This window comes from Eleutherodactylus coqui, chromosome 5 (genome assembly GCF_035609145.1).
Source record: "Eleutherodactylus coqui strain aEleCoq1 chromosome 5, aEleCoq1.hap1, whole genome shotgun sequence".
Classification (NCBI taxonomy): Eukaryota; Metazoa; Chordata; class Amphibia; order Anura; family Eleutherodactylidae; genus Eleutherodactylus; species Eleutherodactylus coqui.
In genome coordinates this window covers 35,766,270-35,788,625 of record NC_089841.1, presented here as the reverse complement: position 1 = coordinate 35,788,625, position 22,356 = coordinate 35,766,270, and the positions used below count along the sequence as shown (strand labels likewise).

The window sequence follows — 22,356 nt, the reverse complement described above, 5'->3', positions numbered from 1 at the left end:
GGGTGAACGGTATAACTTTATAACATGCTTTTATATAATCATTGGCAGTTGAGCGCGGCTCTGCCAGGTATCCCGGGGTTGTATCCCCATTACACTTCTTAGATCATCAGTTACTGCCTGAGTTAGCGTGCCTCTGGGGTGACCACACCACTTATTGGATTATCAAAAAAATGAGTCTCTCCGAGTGCCACAACCTGCAATCTGGCAGGATATAACATAGCATATGAGATATGTAGGGCACGTAGGCATCTTTTTATTCCTTGAAATGTTGCGCGTTTTTTCTGGACCTTTGCCAAAAAATCTGGAAAGAATTAAATTTTTGCATCAACCTACCCTCGACATTTGCGCAGTATTGCATCTTGGTCTTTAAAGTTGAGCAATTTAATTAGAATAGGACATGGAAGAGCCCCTACCGGGGGCTGTCATGATGGTGCATGATGTGCACTTTCTATCGAGAACATAGTTGACAGAAGGTCTATGCGAATATAATTAATTATCCAGGATTCGAAGTAATCGGTTGGGTTATGGTGGGAGTGCAATGTGATGCAAAGTTTCCCATTTAAAATAAACAATGGGAAACTCTTGCTGATCCTCCGACACAGCTTATAGCCTCACCGGAGGGTCCCTACATCCCCGAAGCGATGTGAAGTGTTTTTGACACAATAACATCTCACATCCATGGGAAAATCTCTAGTTTCTGAGCAGGATATTGGGACGATTTTCATGACCCTATATCATGGTCGCCAATGTGAAATTAGCCTTAAGGTCATAGGCAAACAATGGAAAAGGATGGAATGGCAAGCACACATGTGGATGGGGCCTAACATCTGGCCATGACTCTTTGTCTTTAAAATGCCTGGAAAATTTTAGTAGCCAATCACTGTCCACAGCAGTGACCTTTTATAGTGATTGGATGCAGCCGTCACATGTCCTGGTCAGCAGCAACCAGGAAGTTAAGTCATGGGAAAACACTTTTAAATGTTTCCTCCTAATTATCTCCTGTTAAATTATTTTCATTTGGTTTGGTTTTGTGGTTTTTACATTGGTTCATCTTTTTCCATACAGGCCCCTACATGATGATAGAGGATAACAGAAACAAGATGGCACTAAGTATATTAAATTTCACCCTACAGATACTCTTCCAACTTACTGGAAAGGTAAGAGATTACATCATACTTATCTATGGTAATAACAGATGATGTCACTGGAGAGGGGAGAGATTCTGATGATGTCACATAACATCATTCTTATCTATGGTAATAACAGATGATGTCACTGGAGAGGGGATGGACTCTGGAAATGTCTATAGTGATATTTATTTCTGTCTCCCCATATACAGGACTACACAGTAGTGAAGAAGACTTCTAGTGATGGCTGTCCGGCCCCTGCGTGTGATGGATGGGGAAGAACCCTGAGCCCAATCACGGGGCCCCAACCTCACCCCCTGATACATGAGAACATCAATGTACAGAAGATTCTAGAACTCACAAACAAGATGATTGAGCTGCTGATTGGAGAGGTGACGCTGTAGGGAATGCTGGGACATTATACAGTAACAGCACTGGAGGCTTCTGGGTAATGACTGTATATTGTGTTGTCAGGTTCCGATAAGGTGTCGGGATGTCGCTGTCTATTTCTCCATGGAGGAGTGGGAGTATTTAGAAGGGCACAAGGATCTGTATAAGGAGGCCATGATGGAGATCGGCAAGCCGCTCCCATCACCAGGTAATAAACAGGACTAAGGACTAAATACACGGGGACTTTATTATCTGTATGTAAAGAATGACTTCAGTCTCTGTCTGTGTTTCCTCCAGTTCCATCCAGTAAGAGAAGCCCACCAGAGAGATGTCCCCGTCCTCTTCTTCCACAGGACCATCAGGTAGATGGAGATGTCTCTCTGATCTGTAGAAGGCCATGAAGCTCTTGTCTTCAGTGTTATTAGATGCCTTCTACTTGTGTGATGAGGCCGGTGGAGATGGCAGGATTACCGCTGACCAGAGACATTACATGTTGTCTGGATCTTCTCCCAGTTTTCTGGCGGTGGAGACTGCTGGTGGGAATAAGGAGCCAACAGGTTGGATTTATATCTATCTGCTCCTTTATGTTCCCCGAGACAAATAGCGGATGTGTCTGGTAGATGCTGATCCTCTCCACTGAGACAACGTGCAGCGTGTCTAGCCATGCCGAATACAGATGTGTATGAGGTTCCTGAGGGGTCACTGAGCTGCCATCTAATATATATGTCCAGCTTCTAGACCTGCAGCTACGTGGCTCAAATAACTACTCCTGTCAGGTCGTTTTTGTCTGTCCTGAGGATTAATGATCATTTCACACAACTTATCCAACAGTCTACTGACTTTTACAATATTTGTCTCCCAGCTTTTGTATCAGGATGAAGATCTGACCAATATTAATACTACAGAGACAAATATGAGGGGCGATCAGCAGTGTAAAGAGGAGATTCCTACAGGTAACCGCCCAGGTGAGTAGTAACCACTAAATACAGCAGAGAAGAGTCACCGATTCTCCTCGGTCAGCGGCTGCAGATAGTTATGTAGATTTATAAGCTCTGTGATCTGTCAGTTTCCACTTGATGTTCCCCCATTCAGCCGGAGTACAAGCTAAATGTGGATAACATGTGATACCGTTATAGGCGATAATACACGATGGGCATCTATAATCTGAGTGTAAAATCCATCTGCAGTCCGGATATATAATATATCTATGTGAACAAGGCCGATTCCTTCATCGTTTGCTGTCAGTACTATTGAGAGAAGAGTATATCCCCAACTTTACAACTAAGGAACCATTAGCCCCTATTAGGCTCCTGGAATCCAGATTGTGGAGACATAGACCCGGATAACAGAAGATTCCTTGGAGGATGGAAGGTTGGTTCTATGAGTGTCAGGAATGCTTCTCTTCAGGGACTGGAAGGAGGAAACCTGGATGCCGGATCATCATTATCATATAACAAATCTCTCTGCAAGCAGGAAAGATTAATATCATCTTAGAAACGTACATGAGGGCTTATTTTTTGATGGACACATTATATGTTGGTACCATTTAATATACAAGCAATATTCAAAGTGTGGAGGGGGTAATGATGTCCAAAAAGAATCAGAATTTAGAAGATGAAGATTAAGTAGTTCTCCTACAGATCTGCTCCAATGGGCTGGGCTGTGCCAGTAAGATGCAAGCTGGAAACCCTTCTAAAGAAGAGCCAAGTGGTGATGATGCTCCAACACTGCCCCGAAGAAGTTATTGAGCGATGCCGTTTCGCTGATTAGTGAAGGGGAGGACTGTCTGAACCCTTTGATGACACGGGTGGTGACGCAATCAATTCTTTATCTGCTTATATGAAGCTGCTGTTCCACCACCACTGGAGATGAATAGTAGGACGGCACTGGTCCCCTTGTGACTGTGAGCAGTGATGTGGCTAGATTACCCAGTTTGTGTTTAGAGTAGGAGGGACCACATAATGGCCCCATTAGCTGAAATCTGGTATACGCTATGTGGTGGTTGCTGCCCTAGTAGAGAAACCTTGAATTAGCATGAAAAGCGAGGTCATGGTGTCTGTAGTTATCCTGAGAGCAGCCGAAGAAGTGGGCAAGAGGAGTTACCCTCGCACTTCTCCAAAGTTTTTGGGTAAGAGCAAGATTGTCTATATGCGCCTGGAGAGGGAGCCTCCCTTCTTCATGAGACAGCTGCAGATGGAATGGCTACAGTTAAAGTCAACCAGGCCAAACAGAAACACACCTCAGCACTCCTATACATTTAATACCTGAATAAAACTACACAATTATTGTTTATACTACCCCCATGTAAATGCAGGGCTCTTAGCTCATATTTTGTTTAAAACATGTGGGCCCATCCACAAAATCAAGGTTAAACTTATTGGATAAATTCCTAAATTTTTAAGTACAATAAAAAAGTGTAAAAATCACCAGATAGAAGCAGAAAGCACTTACTTGGAGGAGGGGTCTGATAGCATTTACAGACCCCCCAATGATGATGCCAGGGGGTAATTTCAAAAGGGTCCTTTATTTTTACAAAGGTAGACAAGCATACAGCAGGGTAGCATGCTGGGAGGGCACTCCATTAGGAGATAGAGTAATAGAGCATCCTCCCATGGAGACGGGAAGATGGAGGAAGTGGGCCGGTGCTTTCAGCCTCTCTGGGACGCATAGTGACAATTTCTGTAACAGCTCAGCTGTATTCAGCAATTCCAGCAACCTGATTGATTCTGATTCACAATTCCAGCAACCTGATTGGTTGTTTAGGTTGGCTGATTCAACCTGATTGGTTGTTAGGGCTGAGCTGTCACAGAAATTGTTAATATGCCTCTAGGACTGCTTGTAGTGGGTTCCCCACACTACTTGATTCCCCGCCCTCCCTGTCACTTGGGAACTTCTATCCCGCCCCTCCCTCCTCCCTCCCCCCTCTCCTTTTCTCTGAGCAAGTGAAACAGAGATGCTGACGCTTACACGACAGGCAGCGTCTGCGGCCGGGTACCCCACCCGTTTCTTTTGAATTTCTGGCACTCTGCCGCCCAGTACATAAAAGCTTCTCATAACCAGGTATGTTCTGCTCAAAAAAAGGGGTTTTAACCCCCAAACCACATTGCATGCTACCCTGCTGTGTGTTTGTTTATTTTTGTTAAAATAAAGGACCCTTTTGAAATTACCCACTACCTCTGGCATCATCACTGGGGGGTCTGTAAATGCTATCAGACCCCTCCTCCAAGTAAGTGCTTTTTGCTTTTAATTGTGAATACATCTATGTGGTAATCTGAGTGCAGGATTTATACACATTTTTAATTGTACTTTTGCTTCACTGAGCCCCAAGCACCCCTAGACAGTCTGCTTTACATGAATTACAAGGTCTCTAGATTGTATACTCCAGGCTCACGGGGATTTTGGTGTGATGGCTATTACCTATTCAGGTTCAGCTGCTTACACCAGGTAAGCTCCTCCCCCCTTTTTTCTTTTTCTTATTCTCCTATCCCACCTGATTGTGACCCACTGAGACTGAGGCACTGTCCTATTTACACTGTTTTTCCTCTTAATTTTTAAAGACATCTCTTTTAGACCAAAAAAGCCTTAACATTTATTTTCAATGTAACCAAATAGCCAGATATCCTGGTTTACTTCTCCCCTCTACCTTGGTTTGTAAGGAAGTGCGTGTACCTCTCAGGTAAGTGTGTGAGACATATAGTAACATAGTATGTTAGGCTGAATGAAGACAATGTCCATCTAGTTCAGCCTGTTTCAACCTCCTTGTTGATCCAGAGGAAGGCAAAAAACCCCAAGAGGCAGAAGCCAAATAACCCTTTCGGGGAAAAAATTCCTTCCCGACTCCTTGATGGCAGTCAGAATATTTCCTGGATCACCCTCTAATAGTTTCTACCTGTCTGTAAGACCCGGATCAACAACCCACTGGTTACTTACTGTGTATATCCTGTAAAATCATTGTGCTCTAGAAAGACATCTAGTCCCCTCTTAAACTCCTCTATAGATTTTGCCATCACCACGTTCTCAGGCAGAGAGTTCCACAGTCTCACTGCTCTTACAGTAAAGAACCCCCTTCTGTGTTGGTGATGAAGCCTGCTTTCTTCTAGACGTAGCGGATGCCCTCTTGTTACTGACGCAGTCCTCGGTATAAACAGATCATGGGAGAGATCCTTGTATTGTCCCCTCATGTATTTATACATAGTTATTTGATCGCCCCTTAGTAGGGATGAGCGAGTATACTCGCTAAGGCACTACTCACACGAGTAATGTGCCTTAGCCGAGCATCTCCCCGCTCGTCCCGAAAGATTCGGGTGCCGCCGCGGGGCGGGGAGCTGCGGGGGAGAGCAGGGAGGAACAGAGGGGAGATCTCTCTCTCCCTCTCTCCCACCCGCTCTGCACCGCTCCCCGCCGCAACTCACCTGTCAGCTGCGGCGGCACTCGAATCTTTCGGGACGAGCGGGGAGATGCTCGGCTAAGGCACATTACTCGAGCGAGTAGTGCCTTAGCGAGTATACTCGCTAATCCCTACCCCTTAGCCATCTTTTTTCAAGGGCGAATAATCCCAATTTTGATAGCCTCTCTGGGTATTCCAGTCCTCTTATTTCATTTATTAGTTTAGTTGCCCTTCTTTGGACCCCCTCAAGCACTGCTACATCTTTTCTGAGCACCGGTATCCAGAACTATATACACAGTATTCCATGTGGGGCCTGACAAGTGCCTTATATAGTGGGAGGATAATGTTCTCATCTTTCGCCCCTATACCTCTTTTAATGCACCCCAAGACTTTATTTGCTTTTGCAGCAGCTGACTGACATTGGTTGCTCCAGTTAAATCTATAATCCACTAGTACCCCCAGATCTTTTTCCATATCACTTTTCCCTAGCAGTACCCCATTTAGTGCATATTGATGACATCCGTTTCACCTGCCCATGTGCATAACCTTACATTTGTCAACATTGAACTTCATTTGCCATTTTTATGCCCAAGCCCCTGTCTTATCTAGGAGCATTTGTAGTCGTACATTGTCCTCCATTGTATTAATTGTCTTGTATAATTTTGTATCATCTGCAAATATTGATATTTTACTGTGCAGCCCCTCTATCAGGTCGTTGATAAATATATTATTAAACAGACTGGGGCCTAATACGAACCCTGTGGCACCCCACTAGCGACGGTGGCCCAATCAGAGTATGAACCATTTATTACCACCCTTTGCTTTCTATCATTGAGCCAGTTCTTTAACCAGATACACACGTTTTTGCCCAGGTTTGCAGGTCTCGTTATCCCATATATATCCAGATAATTAAAGTCCCTTATAATAATTACTTCATTGTGGTTTGACACTTCTTCTATCTGGCTTAATTGTAAGGTTTCAATTTCTTCTGTTGCTCTTGGTGGCCTATAGAAAACCCCTATCAGTATTTTGCTATTTTTTTCTCCCTGTATTTCTACCCACAGAGATTCCACGTGTTCATCTACTGCACCTATATCCTTCCGTAGCCTCGTATGGTTTAACGTACATACATACCGCACCCCCTTTCTGGTTTCCACGGTCTCTTCTGAAGAGATTGTAACCTTGTAACTTCACCGCCCAATCGCACTTATCATCAAGCCATGTTTCCGTTATTCCGACTATATCATAGTTTTCATCAGTCATTCTTGCTTCAACCTCGCCCACTTTAACGATCAGACTTCTTGCATTCGTTGCAATACAATTTATACGGGTATTTTTTTCCTGAAGTTCATTTTGCTACTAATGGTACTATTGGCTGATCTATCAGTTCTAACTGTACTAACTCCACCCTTTGCTCGACCTCCATTACTTGGCCCCAGGTCGCTCACTACACTGACTATCTCTTTGTTTCTCTTTTTGCCCTCCCCTAGTCCCTAGTTTAAAGACTCCTCCAGCCTTCTAACCATCTTCTCCCCCAACACATCTGCACCCTCCCCATTAGGATGCAGCCCATTCCTACAGTAGAGCCTGTAGCCGACAGCAAAGTCAGCCCAGTTCTCCAGGAACCCAAACCTCTCCTTCTTACATCAACTCTGGAGCCACTTGTTTACCTCCCTAAGATCCTGCTGCCTTTCTAGTGTGAATTTAGTTGCAGCTAGTATTTCTGAGAAAACTACCTTGGAGGTCCTCGCCCTAAGCTTGGACCCTAAGTCTCTGAAATCATTTTTGAGGGCCCTCCATTGACCTCTAATTTGTTTATTGGTGCCAACGTGCACCATGACCGCTAGATCCTCACTAGCCCCTCTCAGTTATCTGTCAATCCGATTCGCGATGTGTCGAACGCGAGCACCAGGAAGACAACACACCGTTCGATGATCCTGGTCTTTATGGCAGATTGCCCTATCTGTCCCCCTTATAATTGAGTCCCCCACCACTAGGATCTGTTGGATCACCATCTAATAGCACTGACTCACAGAAACCTTTATAGATCTTCACTGAGCATTTACTAGCAGCATGGTGACATATGAATCTATGAAGATGGAGGCTTCACCACAGAAGGGAAAAACTGCAAGATAACAGCTTAGTGGCAGAAATCATCATCTACTGGTCCTCGATCTGAGGTCTACTGCTAGATTGCAAACTGATTACTAATTTCTGTCTAATTGCATTTTGCTATGTGATTTGTAATTTATATATAAATGTTCTGAAGTATCAATTTCATTTTACTTATGGTCAATAATAGTAAAATCAGCTTTATTCTTGGCAGATGATGGTACCAGGAGCTCAGAGGAACATCTGATATCTGCAGATTTTGAAGGAGATGATAATGGTAGACAAAATACATATAAAGAACCTGCCATTATCCCAAATATACCTTCAGTCCTTGACGGCAAAAATCCATCATCAAGTGCTCTTATACAGCTCCCATCTTCTGATCCATCACAAACTGATAAGCAGAAGAAAAGTCACAGAAGACAAGAACATCAAAGAGCTAATAGAGGAGAGAAGCCGTATTCATGTTCAGAATGTGGGAAATGTTTTACTAGCAAACCAAGTCTTGTTGCACATCAGAGAAGTCACACAGGGCAGAAGCCATTTTCATGTTCAGAATGTGGGAAATGTTTTACTAGCAAACCAAGTCTTGTTGCACATCAGAGAAGTCACAGAGGGGAGAAACCCTTTTCATGTTCAGAATGTGGGAAATGTTTTACTAGCAAAGCATATCTTGCTACACATCAGAGAAGTCACACAGGAGAGAAGCCATTTTCATGTTCAGAATGTGGGAAATGTTTTACTAGCAAATCAAATCTTGTTGGACATCAGAAACGTCACACAGGGCAGAAGCCAGTTTCATATTCAGATTGTGGCAAATGTGTTACTAGCAAAGCACAACTTGTAATGCATCAGAGTAGTCATACAGGAGACAAACCATTTTCATGTTCAGACTGTGGCAAATGTTTTACTACCAAAGCATATCTGGTAATACATCAGAGAAATCACACAGGAGAGAAGCTATTTTCATGTTCAGAATGTGGCAAATGTTATGCTAGCAAAGGACAACTTGTTAGACACCAGATAATTCACACAGGAGAAAAGCCATTTTCATGTTCAGATTGTGGCAAATGTTTTACTAGCAAAGCATATCTGGTAATACATCAGAGAAATCACACAGGAGATAAGCCATTTTCATGTTCAAAATGTGGGAAATGTTTTACTAGCAAAGCACAACTTGTTAGACACCAGAGAATTCACACAGGAGAAAAGCCATTTTCATGTTCAGATTGTGGCAAATGTTTTACTAGCAAAGGAGAACTTGTTAGACACCAGAGAACTCACACAGGAGAAAAACCATTTTCATGTTCAGAATGTGACAAATGTTTTGTTAGAAAAACACATCTTGTTATACATCAGAGAAGTCACACAGGAGAAAGGCCATTTTCATGTTCAGATTGTGGGAAATGTTTTACTAGCAAAGAATATCTTATTGCACATCAGAGAATTCACACAGGAGAGAAGGCATTTTCATGTTCAGAATGTGAGAAAGGTTTTGCTAGAAAAACACAGCTTGTTATACATCAGAGAATTCACACAGGACAGAAGCCATATTCATGTTCAGAATGTGGGAAATGTTTTACTAGTAAATCACATCTTGTTATACATAAAAGAAGTCACACAGGGGACAAGCCAATTTCATGTTCAGAATGTGGGAAGTGTTTTTACTGGAAATTAGATCTTGTTGCACATCAGAGAACTCACACAGGAGAGAAACCATTTTCATGTTCAGAATGTAGGAAGTGTTTTTACAGGAAATTAGATCTTATTGCACATCAGAGAATTCACACAGGAGAGAAACCATTTTCATGTTCAGAATGTGAGAAGTGTTTTTACAGGAAATTAGATCTTGTAACACATCAGAGAATTCACACGGGAGAGAGACCCTTTTCATGTTCAGATTGCGGCAAATGTTTTATTGACAAATCAAATTTTGTAACGCACCAGAAAATTCACACAGGGGAGAAATCAGTTTCATGTTCAGAGTGTGAGAAGTGTTTTTTAACTAAATCAGATCTTGTTAGACATCAAAGAACTCACACAGGAGAGAAGCCATTTTCATGTTCAGATTGTGGGAAATGTTTTGCTAACAAAGCAAATCTTGTTACACATCAGATAATTCACACAGGAGAGAAGCCATTTTCATGTTCAGAATGTGGGAAAAGGTTTACTAGGAAATCACGAGTTCTTAAACATCTAAGAACTCACACAGAAAAGTAACTATTTTTTAAATAAACTAATCTAATTAGCAAATGCTACAAGAAAATGAATACAAAAAGATGACTTCATTACAGTATCTTTTTTAGCTCCTTGGTGACCAAACCTGTTTGCGTCTTAATGAGCAGGCCAAATTTTGGAAATATGACACGTGTCACTTTGACATAAAATAAAGGTGTTGCATATCTAAGTAATTCTGACGTTGTTTTCTCGCCACATGTTGTACTTCATTTAGGAGGTAAAATAGACCTATAAAATTTTTGTATATTTAATAAAAGCGCCAAAATTGGGAAAGTTTTGAAAGAATTGTAATTTTTTCACATTTTGAACTCGATATGTATAAACATACTGTACACATTTTTGATAAGGTATATATTTCCATCTGTTTACTTTATTCTGGAAGCACATTGGAAAAGTGTTAGTGTGTTTTTTTTAACCATTTAGGAGACATACAAATTAAAAATTAATTATTAACTTTTTGAGGTATATTTTGTCTTCCTACACCAAGCCAAGATTGCAAAGTCTCATAGGTGTCAAAATGATAGAAACCCCCACAACTGACCTCATTAAAAATAAAATACACCCCTAAATATATTCACTGAAGGGTGTCATGATTATTTTGACACCACGGTTTCTTTTCAGGAGTTAATGCAATTTAGAGAAGAAAAAATAAAATTTCATATTTTTGCAAATATGTCATTTTAAATATAGCTGTTTTTTCTATAGTGCGCATGAAAATGAGGATTTGCACCCCAAAATGGATATCCCTGTTTGTCCTGTGTTCAGAAACATACCTATTGTGGCCCTAATCTTATGTCTGTATGCACAATGACACCCAGACCAAGAGGAGCAGCCGGTGACTTTCAGAACAGAAATTTTGCTTAAAGGTGTTTTAGCCCCATTGCTCACTTGTAGAGCCCTTGAGCGGCCAAATTCATCTAGGGATGTACTGCATATTTTGACTCCACCGTTTTTGAATGAATCTAAGCAAAGCAGTAGGGTAAAAATTAAGATTTTCATTTTTGGGACAATTATGTCCTTTTTAAAACACTTTTTTTTGTACAGCAAACATTTTTATGAAGACTTACACCCCAAAATGGATTTTCCTGTTTGTCCTGTGTTCAGAAACTTACCCTTTGTAGCCCAATGTACTTACAGGACACATGGCTAGGCCTTTAATGGAAGGAACACCCACTGGATTTTAGGGCACAACTGAATAAATTTCAGGCCCAATTGCTCACTTGTGCAGAAAAAAATTGACTCCCTAAAAATAACTCCGCCACCCCCCTTTGGCATTTTATAAATCTTAGATAAAAGTAATAACGTTAAACTGTGTGGTATGTCTCAAAACAGGGCTAATTACAGAGGCCTGGTTAGGATGGGCAGATGTGGCAATAAACCGGGTATCTCTCCTCCACCCATGCTGGCTGTAAACCCAACACTTTTTCAGTCTAAATTCAGTTAGAAGATAGGCCGAACTTTGGAAATAACTATCACCACAACACACTGGATGTGATCCATAGTTATCCATTTATTGATTGACAGGCAGCAGTTTTTATAGAGGCACATGCTTCGATTACAATAATTCAAATTTATTATAATTCATTTATTACCATAGGTCGATAAAAAATAAACATAATATGAATATTAACTACTTAAGGACCAGGTTGTTTTGTACCTTAAGGACCAGACACCTTTTAGAGATTTTACCCATGTGGCGGTTTTACTGCTCCATTTTTTTTTCCTTTAGCTACCAAAATTATTTTTGCTGCATTTATTTCTCCTGCCTTCTGCTCCGGGTTATCAGCTGTCACTAACAGCTGATAACCCGTTCCTGCCTCTGACTGATTGCAGAGGCAGGAGACTTAGAGCACGGCCGTAATTTTACTATGGGCAGTGCTCTAAGCCCAGGACCAGGCGCCGTAAATGTACGGTGGCTGGTCCTAAACGGGTTAAAGATAAAAAAGTTAACTTCTAAAATGCCAGGCAAACACACGCAAGGTCGGTAGAATCATACATGATTAGTTTCTCAAAACATAAAACTACAGTTATGGTAATAATTTGTTTAGAGAGAATATTTTGGAACATATGTGGACAGTGAGAAACATGTCTTTTTGACCCGCCGGCCAGTTTAAAGGCTGCATAGCTATCTTCTGCAGCTCTGGCTTTGGTTATTCACTCAAGGCTTTATAAGTAACTATTTAATATCTATCAATCCTCAAGAAAGAGGACAAATAAATATAAGGAAAAGATGGCTTCCTGACACAAAATGGCTGTGCATAGAATAGAACATGGATTCATATTCATTTCACTAACAGTCCCCCCCATTGTGGCTGCTTCATCATGCTATATAGCCCCTCCCCTCCCCATACCGTTAACAACATGACCTCTACCCTCATCCCAAAAACTTGAGCTAACCACTACGGAATGATGTCATTGAATGGCTTTGATTTGCTAATGCAGCATAGGTGTTACCACACTCTGACCCCCGAGTGCCAGGTGGGGTGCCCTGAACTTCCCACTGTCCCTGCCTACTTGCCTCGGCCCTGGCTAACCCCAGGCGGACAACTGGACGGCAGTCCCTACCCTGGCTAGGGACCTGGCGACTGCACAAGATGGATCTAACCAGTAGGGGACAGAGTGCCGACAGAAAGGCAGATGGAAATGACTGACAGAAAATGCAGAGCAAAAGCAAAGCTGGAGATGGGAGCTGACAAGCAAGCTAGGGAACTGACTGAGTAACCTGCAGACAGGACTAACTAGATGCTGAGACTCCGCCCAGGGGCGGAGAGTGGGAGGGGCCGACTCTCCTACTGCTGCATAAGAAAGGTGGAGGAGTGCGGGCAGCACCCTACGGGCGGACACGCCCACGCCGCCGCACACTGGCTGCCCCACGCCGCCAGGAGAGCCCCGACTCCAGAGCTCCAGGATGCCGGAGCCGACACCGTAGCATCGAGCGCCGACCGCGGGACCCTGCGCCGCCCTGCATGGTAACATTACCCCCCCTCTGACAGGGGACCTCTGGGCCCCTGGAAACTCGACCAGGCTTATCCGGAAAACGACGGTGGAAACTCCGTACCAACACGGGAGCGTGAACATCACGTGCGGCCACCCAGGAATGATCTTCTGGTTGAAAACCCTTCCAGGCCACCAAATATTGTAGGGTTCCCAGACACAGACGAGAATCCAGGATCTCCCGGACCTCGTATTCGACTTCATCCCGGACCAGGGTGGGCGGAGGGGGACCGGAGGTGGGCATCACTGAAGGGACAAAAGGTTTCAATAACGACTTATGGAACACCCTGTGAACCCTCCATGTAGCTGGCAAACCCAGTTCGTAGGCGAGCGGGTTCACCACGCGTGTGATAACAAATGGACCCACGTAACGTAGCGCCAGCTTCAAGGATGGGACCCTTAATTTGAGATTTTTAGAAGACAGGTATACCTTATGTCCCACCCTGTAAGGTTCAGATACAGACAAACTCTTCCCACTACGCAACTGCATACGAGTCTCCGCTGCTTCCAAGTTGTTCTGTACCTCTTTCCATACTCCCCAAAGCGTATCTGTGGCGACATCAGCTGCAGGACAGACCGAAGGAGTAGGGATTGCTGTAAGGAAGCGAGGATGCTGATCGTATACACAAAAAAATGGAGATACCCCAGTGGAAGAACAAGGGCGGTTGTTTAGTGCAAACTCTGCCAACGGCAGGAACTCTGCCCACTGATGAGCCTTTTCGCTAGCAAACAACCGTAAATATTGCACTAAATCCTGGTTCTTCCGCTCAGTCTGACCATTAGTTTGCGGGTGGAATGCTGAAGAGAAGGAAGCGACTTTCCCAGGTTTCTGCAGAAGGCACGCCAAAACTGCGACACAAACTGAACCCCGCGATCAGATACAATATTTTGGGGAACCCCATGTAGGCAAATTATTTCTTTTACAAAAATCTTGGCAAATTCTTTTGCCGAAGGTAGCTTCTTTAACGCCACAAAATGTGCCATCTTTGAGAACCGGTCGACCACCACTAAGATAGTGGTGCACTTCTGGGATTCTGGTAGGTCAGTGATGAAATCTACCGATAACTGTGACCACGGACTAGAAGGAACCGGTAACGGTCTCAGAGGACCCTCCGGAGGACGCCGCTGACTCTTATTGCGAGCACAGACCGAACATCCCCTAACAAAGTTGCGGATCTCCTGAGACATGCCTGGCCACCAGAAGTGTCTGGAACAAAGATCCAGGGTCCCCTGAAACCCTGGATGCCCTGCGAGAACCGATGAGTGAGATTCATCCATGACTCTAAGACGTAAGGTCTCTGGCACAAACCATCTGCCCTCCGGCACCCCCGAAGGAGCGTCCTGCTGAGCATTCTGTAGTTAAGGGACGAAGTTAGACTCTACAGCTGCCACCACCACGCCAGGGGCCAAGATATTCTCGGGAGTCATAGTCTCACTATCCGGCACCCCGAAACTCCGTGACAGGGCATCCGCCTTCACGTTCTTCTCTCCTGGGATATATGTCACGACGAAATTAAACCTGGCGAAGAACAACGCCCACCTGGCTTGACGAGCTGTGAGTCTTTTAGCATTGGCGAGATATACCAGATTCTTGTGATCAGTGTACACGGTAATTGGGGGTCTAGCACCCTCAAGATGATGTCGCCACTCTTCCAGAGCCCATTTGATAGCCAGTAATTCGTGAGAAAAGATTCGGGTTCCGGTGGGGGTGAGCGGTGTGTTGCAGGAGGGAGCGGGGGAGAGAGAGAAAGATCTCCCCTCCATTCCCCCCCCCCCCCCCCCGCTCTCCCCCGCTCTCCCCCGCCGGCACCCGAATCTTTTCTCACAAGCGGGCAGGTACTCGAGAAGGACAATACTCGCTCGAGTATTTGTCAGTGAGTACGCTCGCTCATCTCTAATTCTGACATCGTTTTTTTGCCACCAGATCTCGCTGCAGGGGGTTTGCAGTCATTCCTCCTCAGGGATCTTGTGCAGCCGGTGATAGTGCCCCCTTTCTGCTGTGCCCTAATAGTGTAGCCCTGCTCCATGTACATCACACACAGACGGCTCTGCAGCATCCATCCTGACCCCACACATCCCTTCAGCTCACCCAGCAGGGATCACAGCCAGCAGAGCAGAGTCCTGTATATACATAACCAAGCATCTCATGGTCATGTGATCCTTGACTCCTCCCACACAGGTGACTGATCACATGTCAGTGACATCATCACAGGTCCTGTAAACAGGGCTGCTGTTCGGCTTTGCAGGTCTGTGTGTCCTCTCATGTCAGGTCAGTGGAGGAGGGGATTATTAACCCCTTCAGGACCGCCAGGGGGAGGGGATTATTAACCCCTTCAGGACCGCCAAGGGGAGGGGATTATTAACCCCTTCAGGACCGCTAGGGGGAGGGGATTATTAACCTCTTCAGGACCGCCAAGGGGAGAGGATTATTAACCCCTTCAGGACTGGCAGAGTTTGTGCCTTAGACTACTAGTAGCCCAGTAATCTGTCCTTTAGCCTCTGTGAGTCGGGGGCTTAGAGAGAGGGACAATCCTATTACACAGGGACAGACCCCACTGCAGGAGACACCAACCCCCCCGGCAGGAGGGTCCGGGACCCGGTGGTCTCCTATGGCTCCATCTATGATCAGCCATCCTCCTTCCATCATTATCTCTGCCATCCGTTAGTTCAGATCTCTCCCAGCCCTTCTCTTCTGAGAGGCCGAGTAGCTCTGGGAGTGCAGAAGCAATAGTGACCCCCCACAGTAGCCCCAGTAGTAAGTGACCCCCACAGCGGCCCCAGTAGTAATAGTGACCCCCCCCCCCCCACAGTAGCCCCAGTAGTAAGTGACCCTCCACAGTGGCCTCAGTAGAAAGTGACCCTCCACAGTAGCCCCAGTAGTAAGTGACCCCCACAGCGGCCCCAGTAGTAATAGTGACCCCCCCCCCCCCCCCCCCACAGTAGCCCCAGTAGTAAGTGACCCTCCACAGTAGCCCCAGTAGTAAGTGACCCCCCACAGTGGCCTCAGTAGAAAGTGACCCTCCATGGTGGCCCCAGTAGTAAGTGACTCCCCCAGAGTGGCCCCCGTAGTAATAGTGGCCCCACAGCGACCCCAGTAGTAATAGTAACTCCCACAGCAGCTCCAGTAGTAATAGTGACCCCACAGCTGCCCCAGTAGTAATAGTGACCCCACAGCTGCCCCAGTAGTAATAGTGACCCCACAGCAGCCCCAGTAGTAATAGTAACTCCCACAGTAGCCCCAGTAGTAATAGTGATCCCCACAGCAGCCCCAGTAGTAATAGTGACCCCACAGAAGCCCCAGTAATAATAGTGACCCCACAGCTGCACCAGTAATAATAGTGACCCCACAGCTGCCCCAGTAGTAATAGTGACCACCACAGCAGCCCCAGTAGTAATAGTAACCCACTACAGTGGCCCCAGTAGTAATAGTGCCCCCAACAGCTGCCCCAGAAGTAATAGTGACCCCCACAGCAGCCCCAGTAGTAATAGTGACCCACTACAGTGGCCCCAGTAGTAATAGTGCCCCCCACAGCAGCCCCAGTAGTAATAGTGACCCACGCAGCAGCTCCAGTAGTAAGTGACCCCCACAGCAGCCCCAATAGTAATAGTGACCCACTACAGTGGCCCCAGTAGTAATAGTAACCCCCCCACAGCAGCCCCAGTAGTAATGATATTACTACTGAGGCCGATATAGGGGATGGTGTTACTAATAGTATCCCATATATCAGCCCCAGTAATAATAGCACTCCCCTGATACCCATAAACTTACCCCCTCCTCCTCTACTAGATGCCGCTGCTCCTCTGATCCCAGGTGCACACTGTGACATCAGTCTATGCATCTGGACGCCTCCTCCCCTCTCCTCTCATGGAACCAAGGAGGAGATGTCAGAGGGGGAAGGATCCCGGATGCAAACTGATGCCACAGTGTGCGCTGGGATCAGCGCCACTGAGTGAATACCAGCAAGAGAGCCGCGGCACCCTGGACGGTATTCACTACCATGGTGAGCAGCCGCCAGCGCGCATGCCAGCAGAGAGGGCTCTGTGTTCCTCTCTGACATGTGTGCCATAAGTTCGCCAACACTGGTCTAGTGTATGTGTAGTGTGAACAGTATATTAGTGTAGTGTAAAGGTCCATTTACTTGGGGAAAGCTGTCAGGCAAATGATGCCCTGCAGCTCATCCCAGTGATGCCCGCACCTGATCAAGAAAGCCATTTGTATCCCAAAATGGTATCAATAAAACCTACAACTCAGCACACAAAAAAACCAACCTCACAGACGTCCGTCCATGGAAAATTCACAAAGTTATGGAACTTTGAATGCAACGATGAAAAAAATATATTTTTCAAAAAAGAGTTTCCAGGTCGTCATCCCGACGGCCCCATTACAATGGAGGTTGCCCTCTGACCTCGGTAGGGACAAGAAGAGTCCTTAAAAGCACCTCCCTTTCCACCATGCTTCAGTGTCTTCCTGTTCCTACGGTGGCCAGATGAAGCAAGCTTACAGGGAAACAGCAGGCGTACTCACCGGCACGCTGTGCGAAGATCCCCTGGAGGGTAGAGGTCGGGGCGGCACACCCTAGCAGTCCCTGCATCCCCGACCTGCGCCGCCTGGAAGCCGTAAGCCGCCGCAGCAGCGCTGGTCTTCCTGTGCGGGTCTGCATCTTAAGGCCGCCGCTGCCGCAGGAGAACGGCAGCGACGGCCTTCCTGGGCTTCTGGGTTCCTCAGCGCCCATACGGTGACGTGATCCGGCGTGGTGACGTCACGCGCTCGACGTAGGGGGCGTGGCTACCGGCACAGACCTGGAAATGGTGCCAAATTTGAAAAGTTTCTCCATAAAAGCAGGCTCTACTCCACAGAAGTTATCCTGCTGACTGCCAGAAGTGCTAAAAGCATGTCTACACGTGACAGCTCAGCACAAGAGGGAGAAACAGAGACCCCACAAGCCGTGAGTAGGCTATATGCCAAAAATTGGAACATGCAAATTTGTCATTTATGCCGAATTGGATGCATATACGTATGTTCCCTTTTTTTCTCCCCTCTCCCTCATTTTTCTGTATGGGTTGGATGGATAAAGAAGGTCCGAAGGCTAAAGCGGACCCCAGGAAAAAATCCAAAAAATGTGTCCTCTGTAGTAAGAGGCTTGAGGAAAATTCTAAAAAACTCCTATGTGAGGATTGCACGGGGAAGATACTAGCGGAGGAAAGAGCAGCATTTAAAACCGACATCCGCTGTATGATTAAAGAGGAATTGCAGGCCTCTATGGCATCCCTCTCTCATCCTCAACCTGGTCCTTCATGGGCCCCTAAAAGGCCAAGACAAATGGAGTCGGCGAGCTCTATTTCTGGCCAATCCCTGGAACTCCTGTCAGAGGGAGAACTAGAAGATCCGCCAGCATTGGTTGAAGACGAGAAAAAATATTATTTTTTCTCGGACGACATTGGTCACCTCATCAAAGCAGTGAAGGAAACCATGCAAATTGAAGAGGATCACCCGCCTAGGACAGTCCAGGACGAGATGTTTGGGGGCCTCCGGTCAAGACGGAAGACCATGTTTCCGGTCAACCAGACCCTGCAAAAGGTTATTGCAGACGAGTGGCAGGAACCTGAGAAGAGACTATCGGTCTCAAGAGAAGTCAGGAACCGGCTTGCGTTTGCTCACGAAGACGTCCGCGTGTAAAGAGAGACCCCAAAGGTCGATATACAGATTGCAAAGGTGGCCAAAAAACCCTTCTACCCTTTGAGGACGCATCGCAACTCTCGGACCCAATGGATAAGAAAATCGACGGTATGATGAGGAAGGCCTGGGAAGCGACGTCCTTTACCGTCAAAGCTAACGTGGTGGCAACATCCGTAGCCAGGTAGATGGTCTTATGGCTGAACAGGCTGGAAACATCTATCAAAGACCGGGCTCCTAGGGAACAGTTAGCCAGCTGTCTCCCCCTTCTAAAAATGGCCACCGCCTTTCTAGCAGACGCATCGGCAGAGACTGTTAGATACGGCGCAAAAAACGGAGTCCTTAGTAACACCGCAAGAAGGGTGTTGTGGCTAAAACATGGGCAACAGATGTAACATCCAAGAACAAACTCTGTGCCATTCCAAGGGGAATACATGTTCGGGCCCGTCGTGGACAAAATACTTGCAAAGGTCGGACACAAGAGCAAGACCCTTCCAGACCGAAAGCCCTACAGGAAACCATCTTTTCCAAGGAGGACACAGAAGCCACCTCCTGAAATCAAAGGAAAAGGGAAGACAGGAAGATGGTCGTACCCCAAGGGAGGTCGGGTAAGGAAGCTCAACCCACTTCTGATTCAACAGGAGGTAGACTACCACGTTACCTGAGCCAGTGGCAGGGGATAACATCTAACCCCTGGGTACTTCAGATAATTGAAGCCGGGTACCGAATTGAATTTCACTCTCTACCTCCTAGGAGATTCCTCCTAACCTTCCCCGGGTCCCCGCAGGAATAGGGAAACCTGGTAAAGGGCATCCAAGAGCTTAAGGACCTAGGGGTCATTAGGCAGGTTCCCGATCACGAGAGGGGTGAGGGGTTTTATTCTCCCCTTTTTTTGACAAAAAAAAACGAATGGCTCTATCAGAACCATCTTCATCCTCAAAGCCTTAAATAAATGCATTTCTTACAAGAAATTTAAGATGGAAACTGTGAGGTCCATCGTATTACTAATAGATCCCATAGCGTCATGTGCACTATAGATCTCAAAGACACATACTATCACGTCCCAATAGCCGCAAGTTCACCACAAATATCTGAGGTTCGCCCTGCGGGACGGTGACGCAATCTATCACTATCAGTTTACAGCTCTACCCTTCGGGATCTCGACTGCCCCTCGAGGCTTCACAAGGATAGTGATAGAATGGTAGCTTATTTCAGGTGAAACCAGATTCTAATTTTTCCATATTTGGATGACTTTTTGTTGGTGGCAAGAACAACAGAAGCCATACGCGCAGACCTGTCCATAGTCCTATCTACCCTGAATGATTTAGGGTGGATAATAAACGAACAAAAATCCGATTGGACCCCAGGTACACGGAAGGTATACTTGGGCGTACTACTAGACTCCCACATCAAGGAATCTCGGCTTCCACTATCCAAAAGGGAAGACCTTATTCAAGCCATAACCTCCCTATGCTGGGGTACTACGCTGTCTATCAGAGAATCAATGAAAGTGCTGGGCCTTCTGACAGCCTGCATACAAAATAATTCCATGGGCACAAGCTTATACCCGACAACTACAAAGGTTCATCCTTGCCAAGTGGGACAAACGGCAGACCTCCCTAGACAAGAAGGTGAGCCTGTCCGTCCAAGTTAAAGAATCCCTATGCTGGTGGACCTTTCAGAGGAACCTGAGTAAGGGTACCTCCTCGTCACGGGAACCCGCCATATCTGTCACAACAGATGCTAGCAAAACAGGATGGGGAGCGCAAGTAGCCGACTTAACCCTACAGGGAACTTGGGACTCCCAAGTAGCAACACGCTCGTCCAATTATAGAGAACTAAGAGCAATATGGGAGACCCTTCGTGCAGCAGAGCTCAACTTAAGAGGAAGGCATGTAAAAATCTTAACTGATAATATGACAGCCCCGTCGTTTGTTCATCACCAGGGGGGAATAAGACACCAACACCTCCAACAACTGACGGCAAAGATACTTCGCTGGGCAGAATCCACCGTGCTGTCCCTTTCAGCGATTCATCTAAAAGGGTCCACAAACGGTATTGCTCACTTCCTCAGCAGACAGAGCATCCTTCTGGGAGAATGGGGTCTGAACCAGCAAGTCTTCAACCAACTAACACGCTAGTGGGGAGAACCACAGATAGATCTGTTCGCCACGAGGGGAAATACAAAATTCCGGGACTCAACCCAAGAGATAACCCGTGCGGAGTAGATGCCGTGTCTCAAAGCTGGGACATTGACTTAGCTTATGCATTTCCCCCCCTCCCACTGATCCCGCACATTCTCAGAAAGATTCAGGCCAACCGGGTGTCAGAAATCTTAGTCGCCCCCATGTGGGACAAGAGACCCTGGTATCCCCTACTAAAGGCTTTAACGATCCGGGGCCCACTTCGACTACCGGCCATGGAAGATCTCCTTCTCCAGGGCCCTCTAACATACTCGGGGGTCGAAAGATTGAAACTAGCGGCCTGGATGCTGAAGGCGTGATACTTCGAGGGAAGGGACTTTCCCACAAAGTAATTACTATCTTGACCAAAATCATAAGCCCGAAACTACAGCCATCTGCGACAGGATATGGAGAAAGTTCTCAGAATTCTGTAAACTAGATCCGAGCAGATTTCCAGAGATCGATATACCCACAATCCTGGAATTCCTGCAGGCGGGCCTAGAGAAAGGCCTTAGCCCAAGAACTCTTAGGGTTCAGGCAGCGGCATTAGGATCATACCTAGATTTCCCCTTGGCGGAACACCGCTGGGTTCGTAGGTTCCTTAAAGGGGTAGACAGGCTTCGGCCCTTTATTAGGGAAACCTTCCCTACTTGGGACCTAAATCTAGTTCTAAATAGCTTCTGTCAACCACCCTTTGAACCCCTCTCCCAACTCCCCCTAAGATTACTTACGCTAAAAGTTGCTCTTTTAGTCGCCATAACTTTGGCCCGGAGAGTAGGAGAAATACAAGCCTTATGCTGTGTCGAACCACATATGCTAATACAGGACGACAGAATTACGTTTAAATTAGACCCAGCCTTTCTACCGAAGGTGGTGTCCAAATTTCATAGAGAGCAGACAATTACTCTGCCCTCTTTTTGCCAAAACCCCCGTAACGACAGAGAATGAGAGTTTCACAGCTTAGATGTCAGAAGGGCCGTTCTAACGTATTTAGAGGCTACCCACTCTTTCCGAAAGAATAACAACCTCTTTGTCTAATTTCAGGGGCCGGGCAAAGGAAAGACGGCATCTAAAAGCACTATTGCGAGGTGGATCAAGACTGCCATCCAGGAGGCGTACAAACCTAGGGGTCTCAATCCGGGGAAAATCAGAGCCCACTCCACACGCTCTCTCTCCTCCTCGTGGGCAGAGAAGGGCCAAGCATCTCCCAAACAAATTTGCAAAGCAGCCACCTGGTCTAGTCTACACACC

General features: G+C 46.1%; 2 protein-coding genes across 3 annotated transcripts in view; both read left to right on the top strand.

Annotated features, from left to right (window-relative positions):
• The window catches only part of LOC136629088 (zinc finger protein 585A-like), a 343,652-nt gene that overhangs the window by 117,499 nt on the left and 203,797 nt on the right, over positions 1-22,356 (top strand). The gene's annotated exons all lie outside the window — the stretch shown is intronic.
• LOC136629142 (oocyte zinc finger protein XlCOF7.1-like) lies at positions 1,615-10,427 on the top strand. Of its 2 annotated transcripts, none has more exons than XM_066605293.1 (3): positions 1,615-1,725; positions 1,815-1,879; positions 8,231-10,427. In XM_066605293.1, exons 2-3 carry the CDS (start codon positions 1,846-1,848, stop codon positions 10,234-10,236), a joined length of 2,040 nt encoding a protein of 679 aa, XP_066461390.1. In that variant the 5' UTR covers positions 1,615-1,725; positions 1,815-1,845; the 3' UTR covers positions 10,237-10,427. The 2 variants fall into 2 exon arrangements, with proteins under 2 accessions (XP_066461390.1, XP_066461388.1); XM_066605291.1 differs by lacking the exon at positions 1,815-1,879 and adding an exon at positions 2,380-2,482 and having other exon boundaries at positions 1,665-1,725.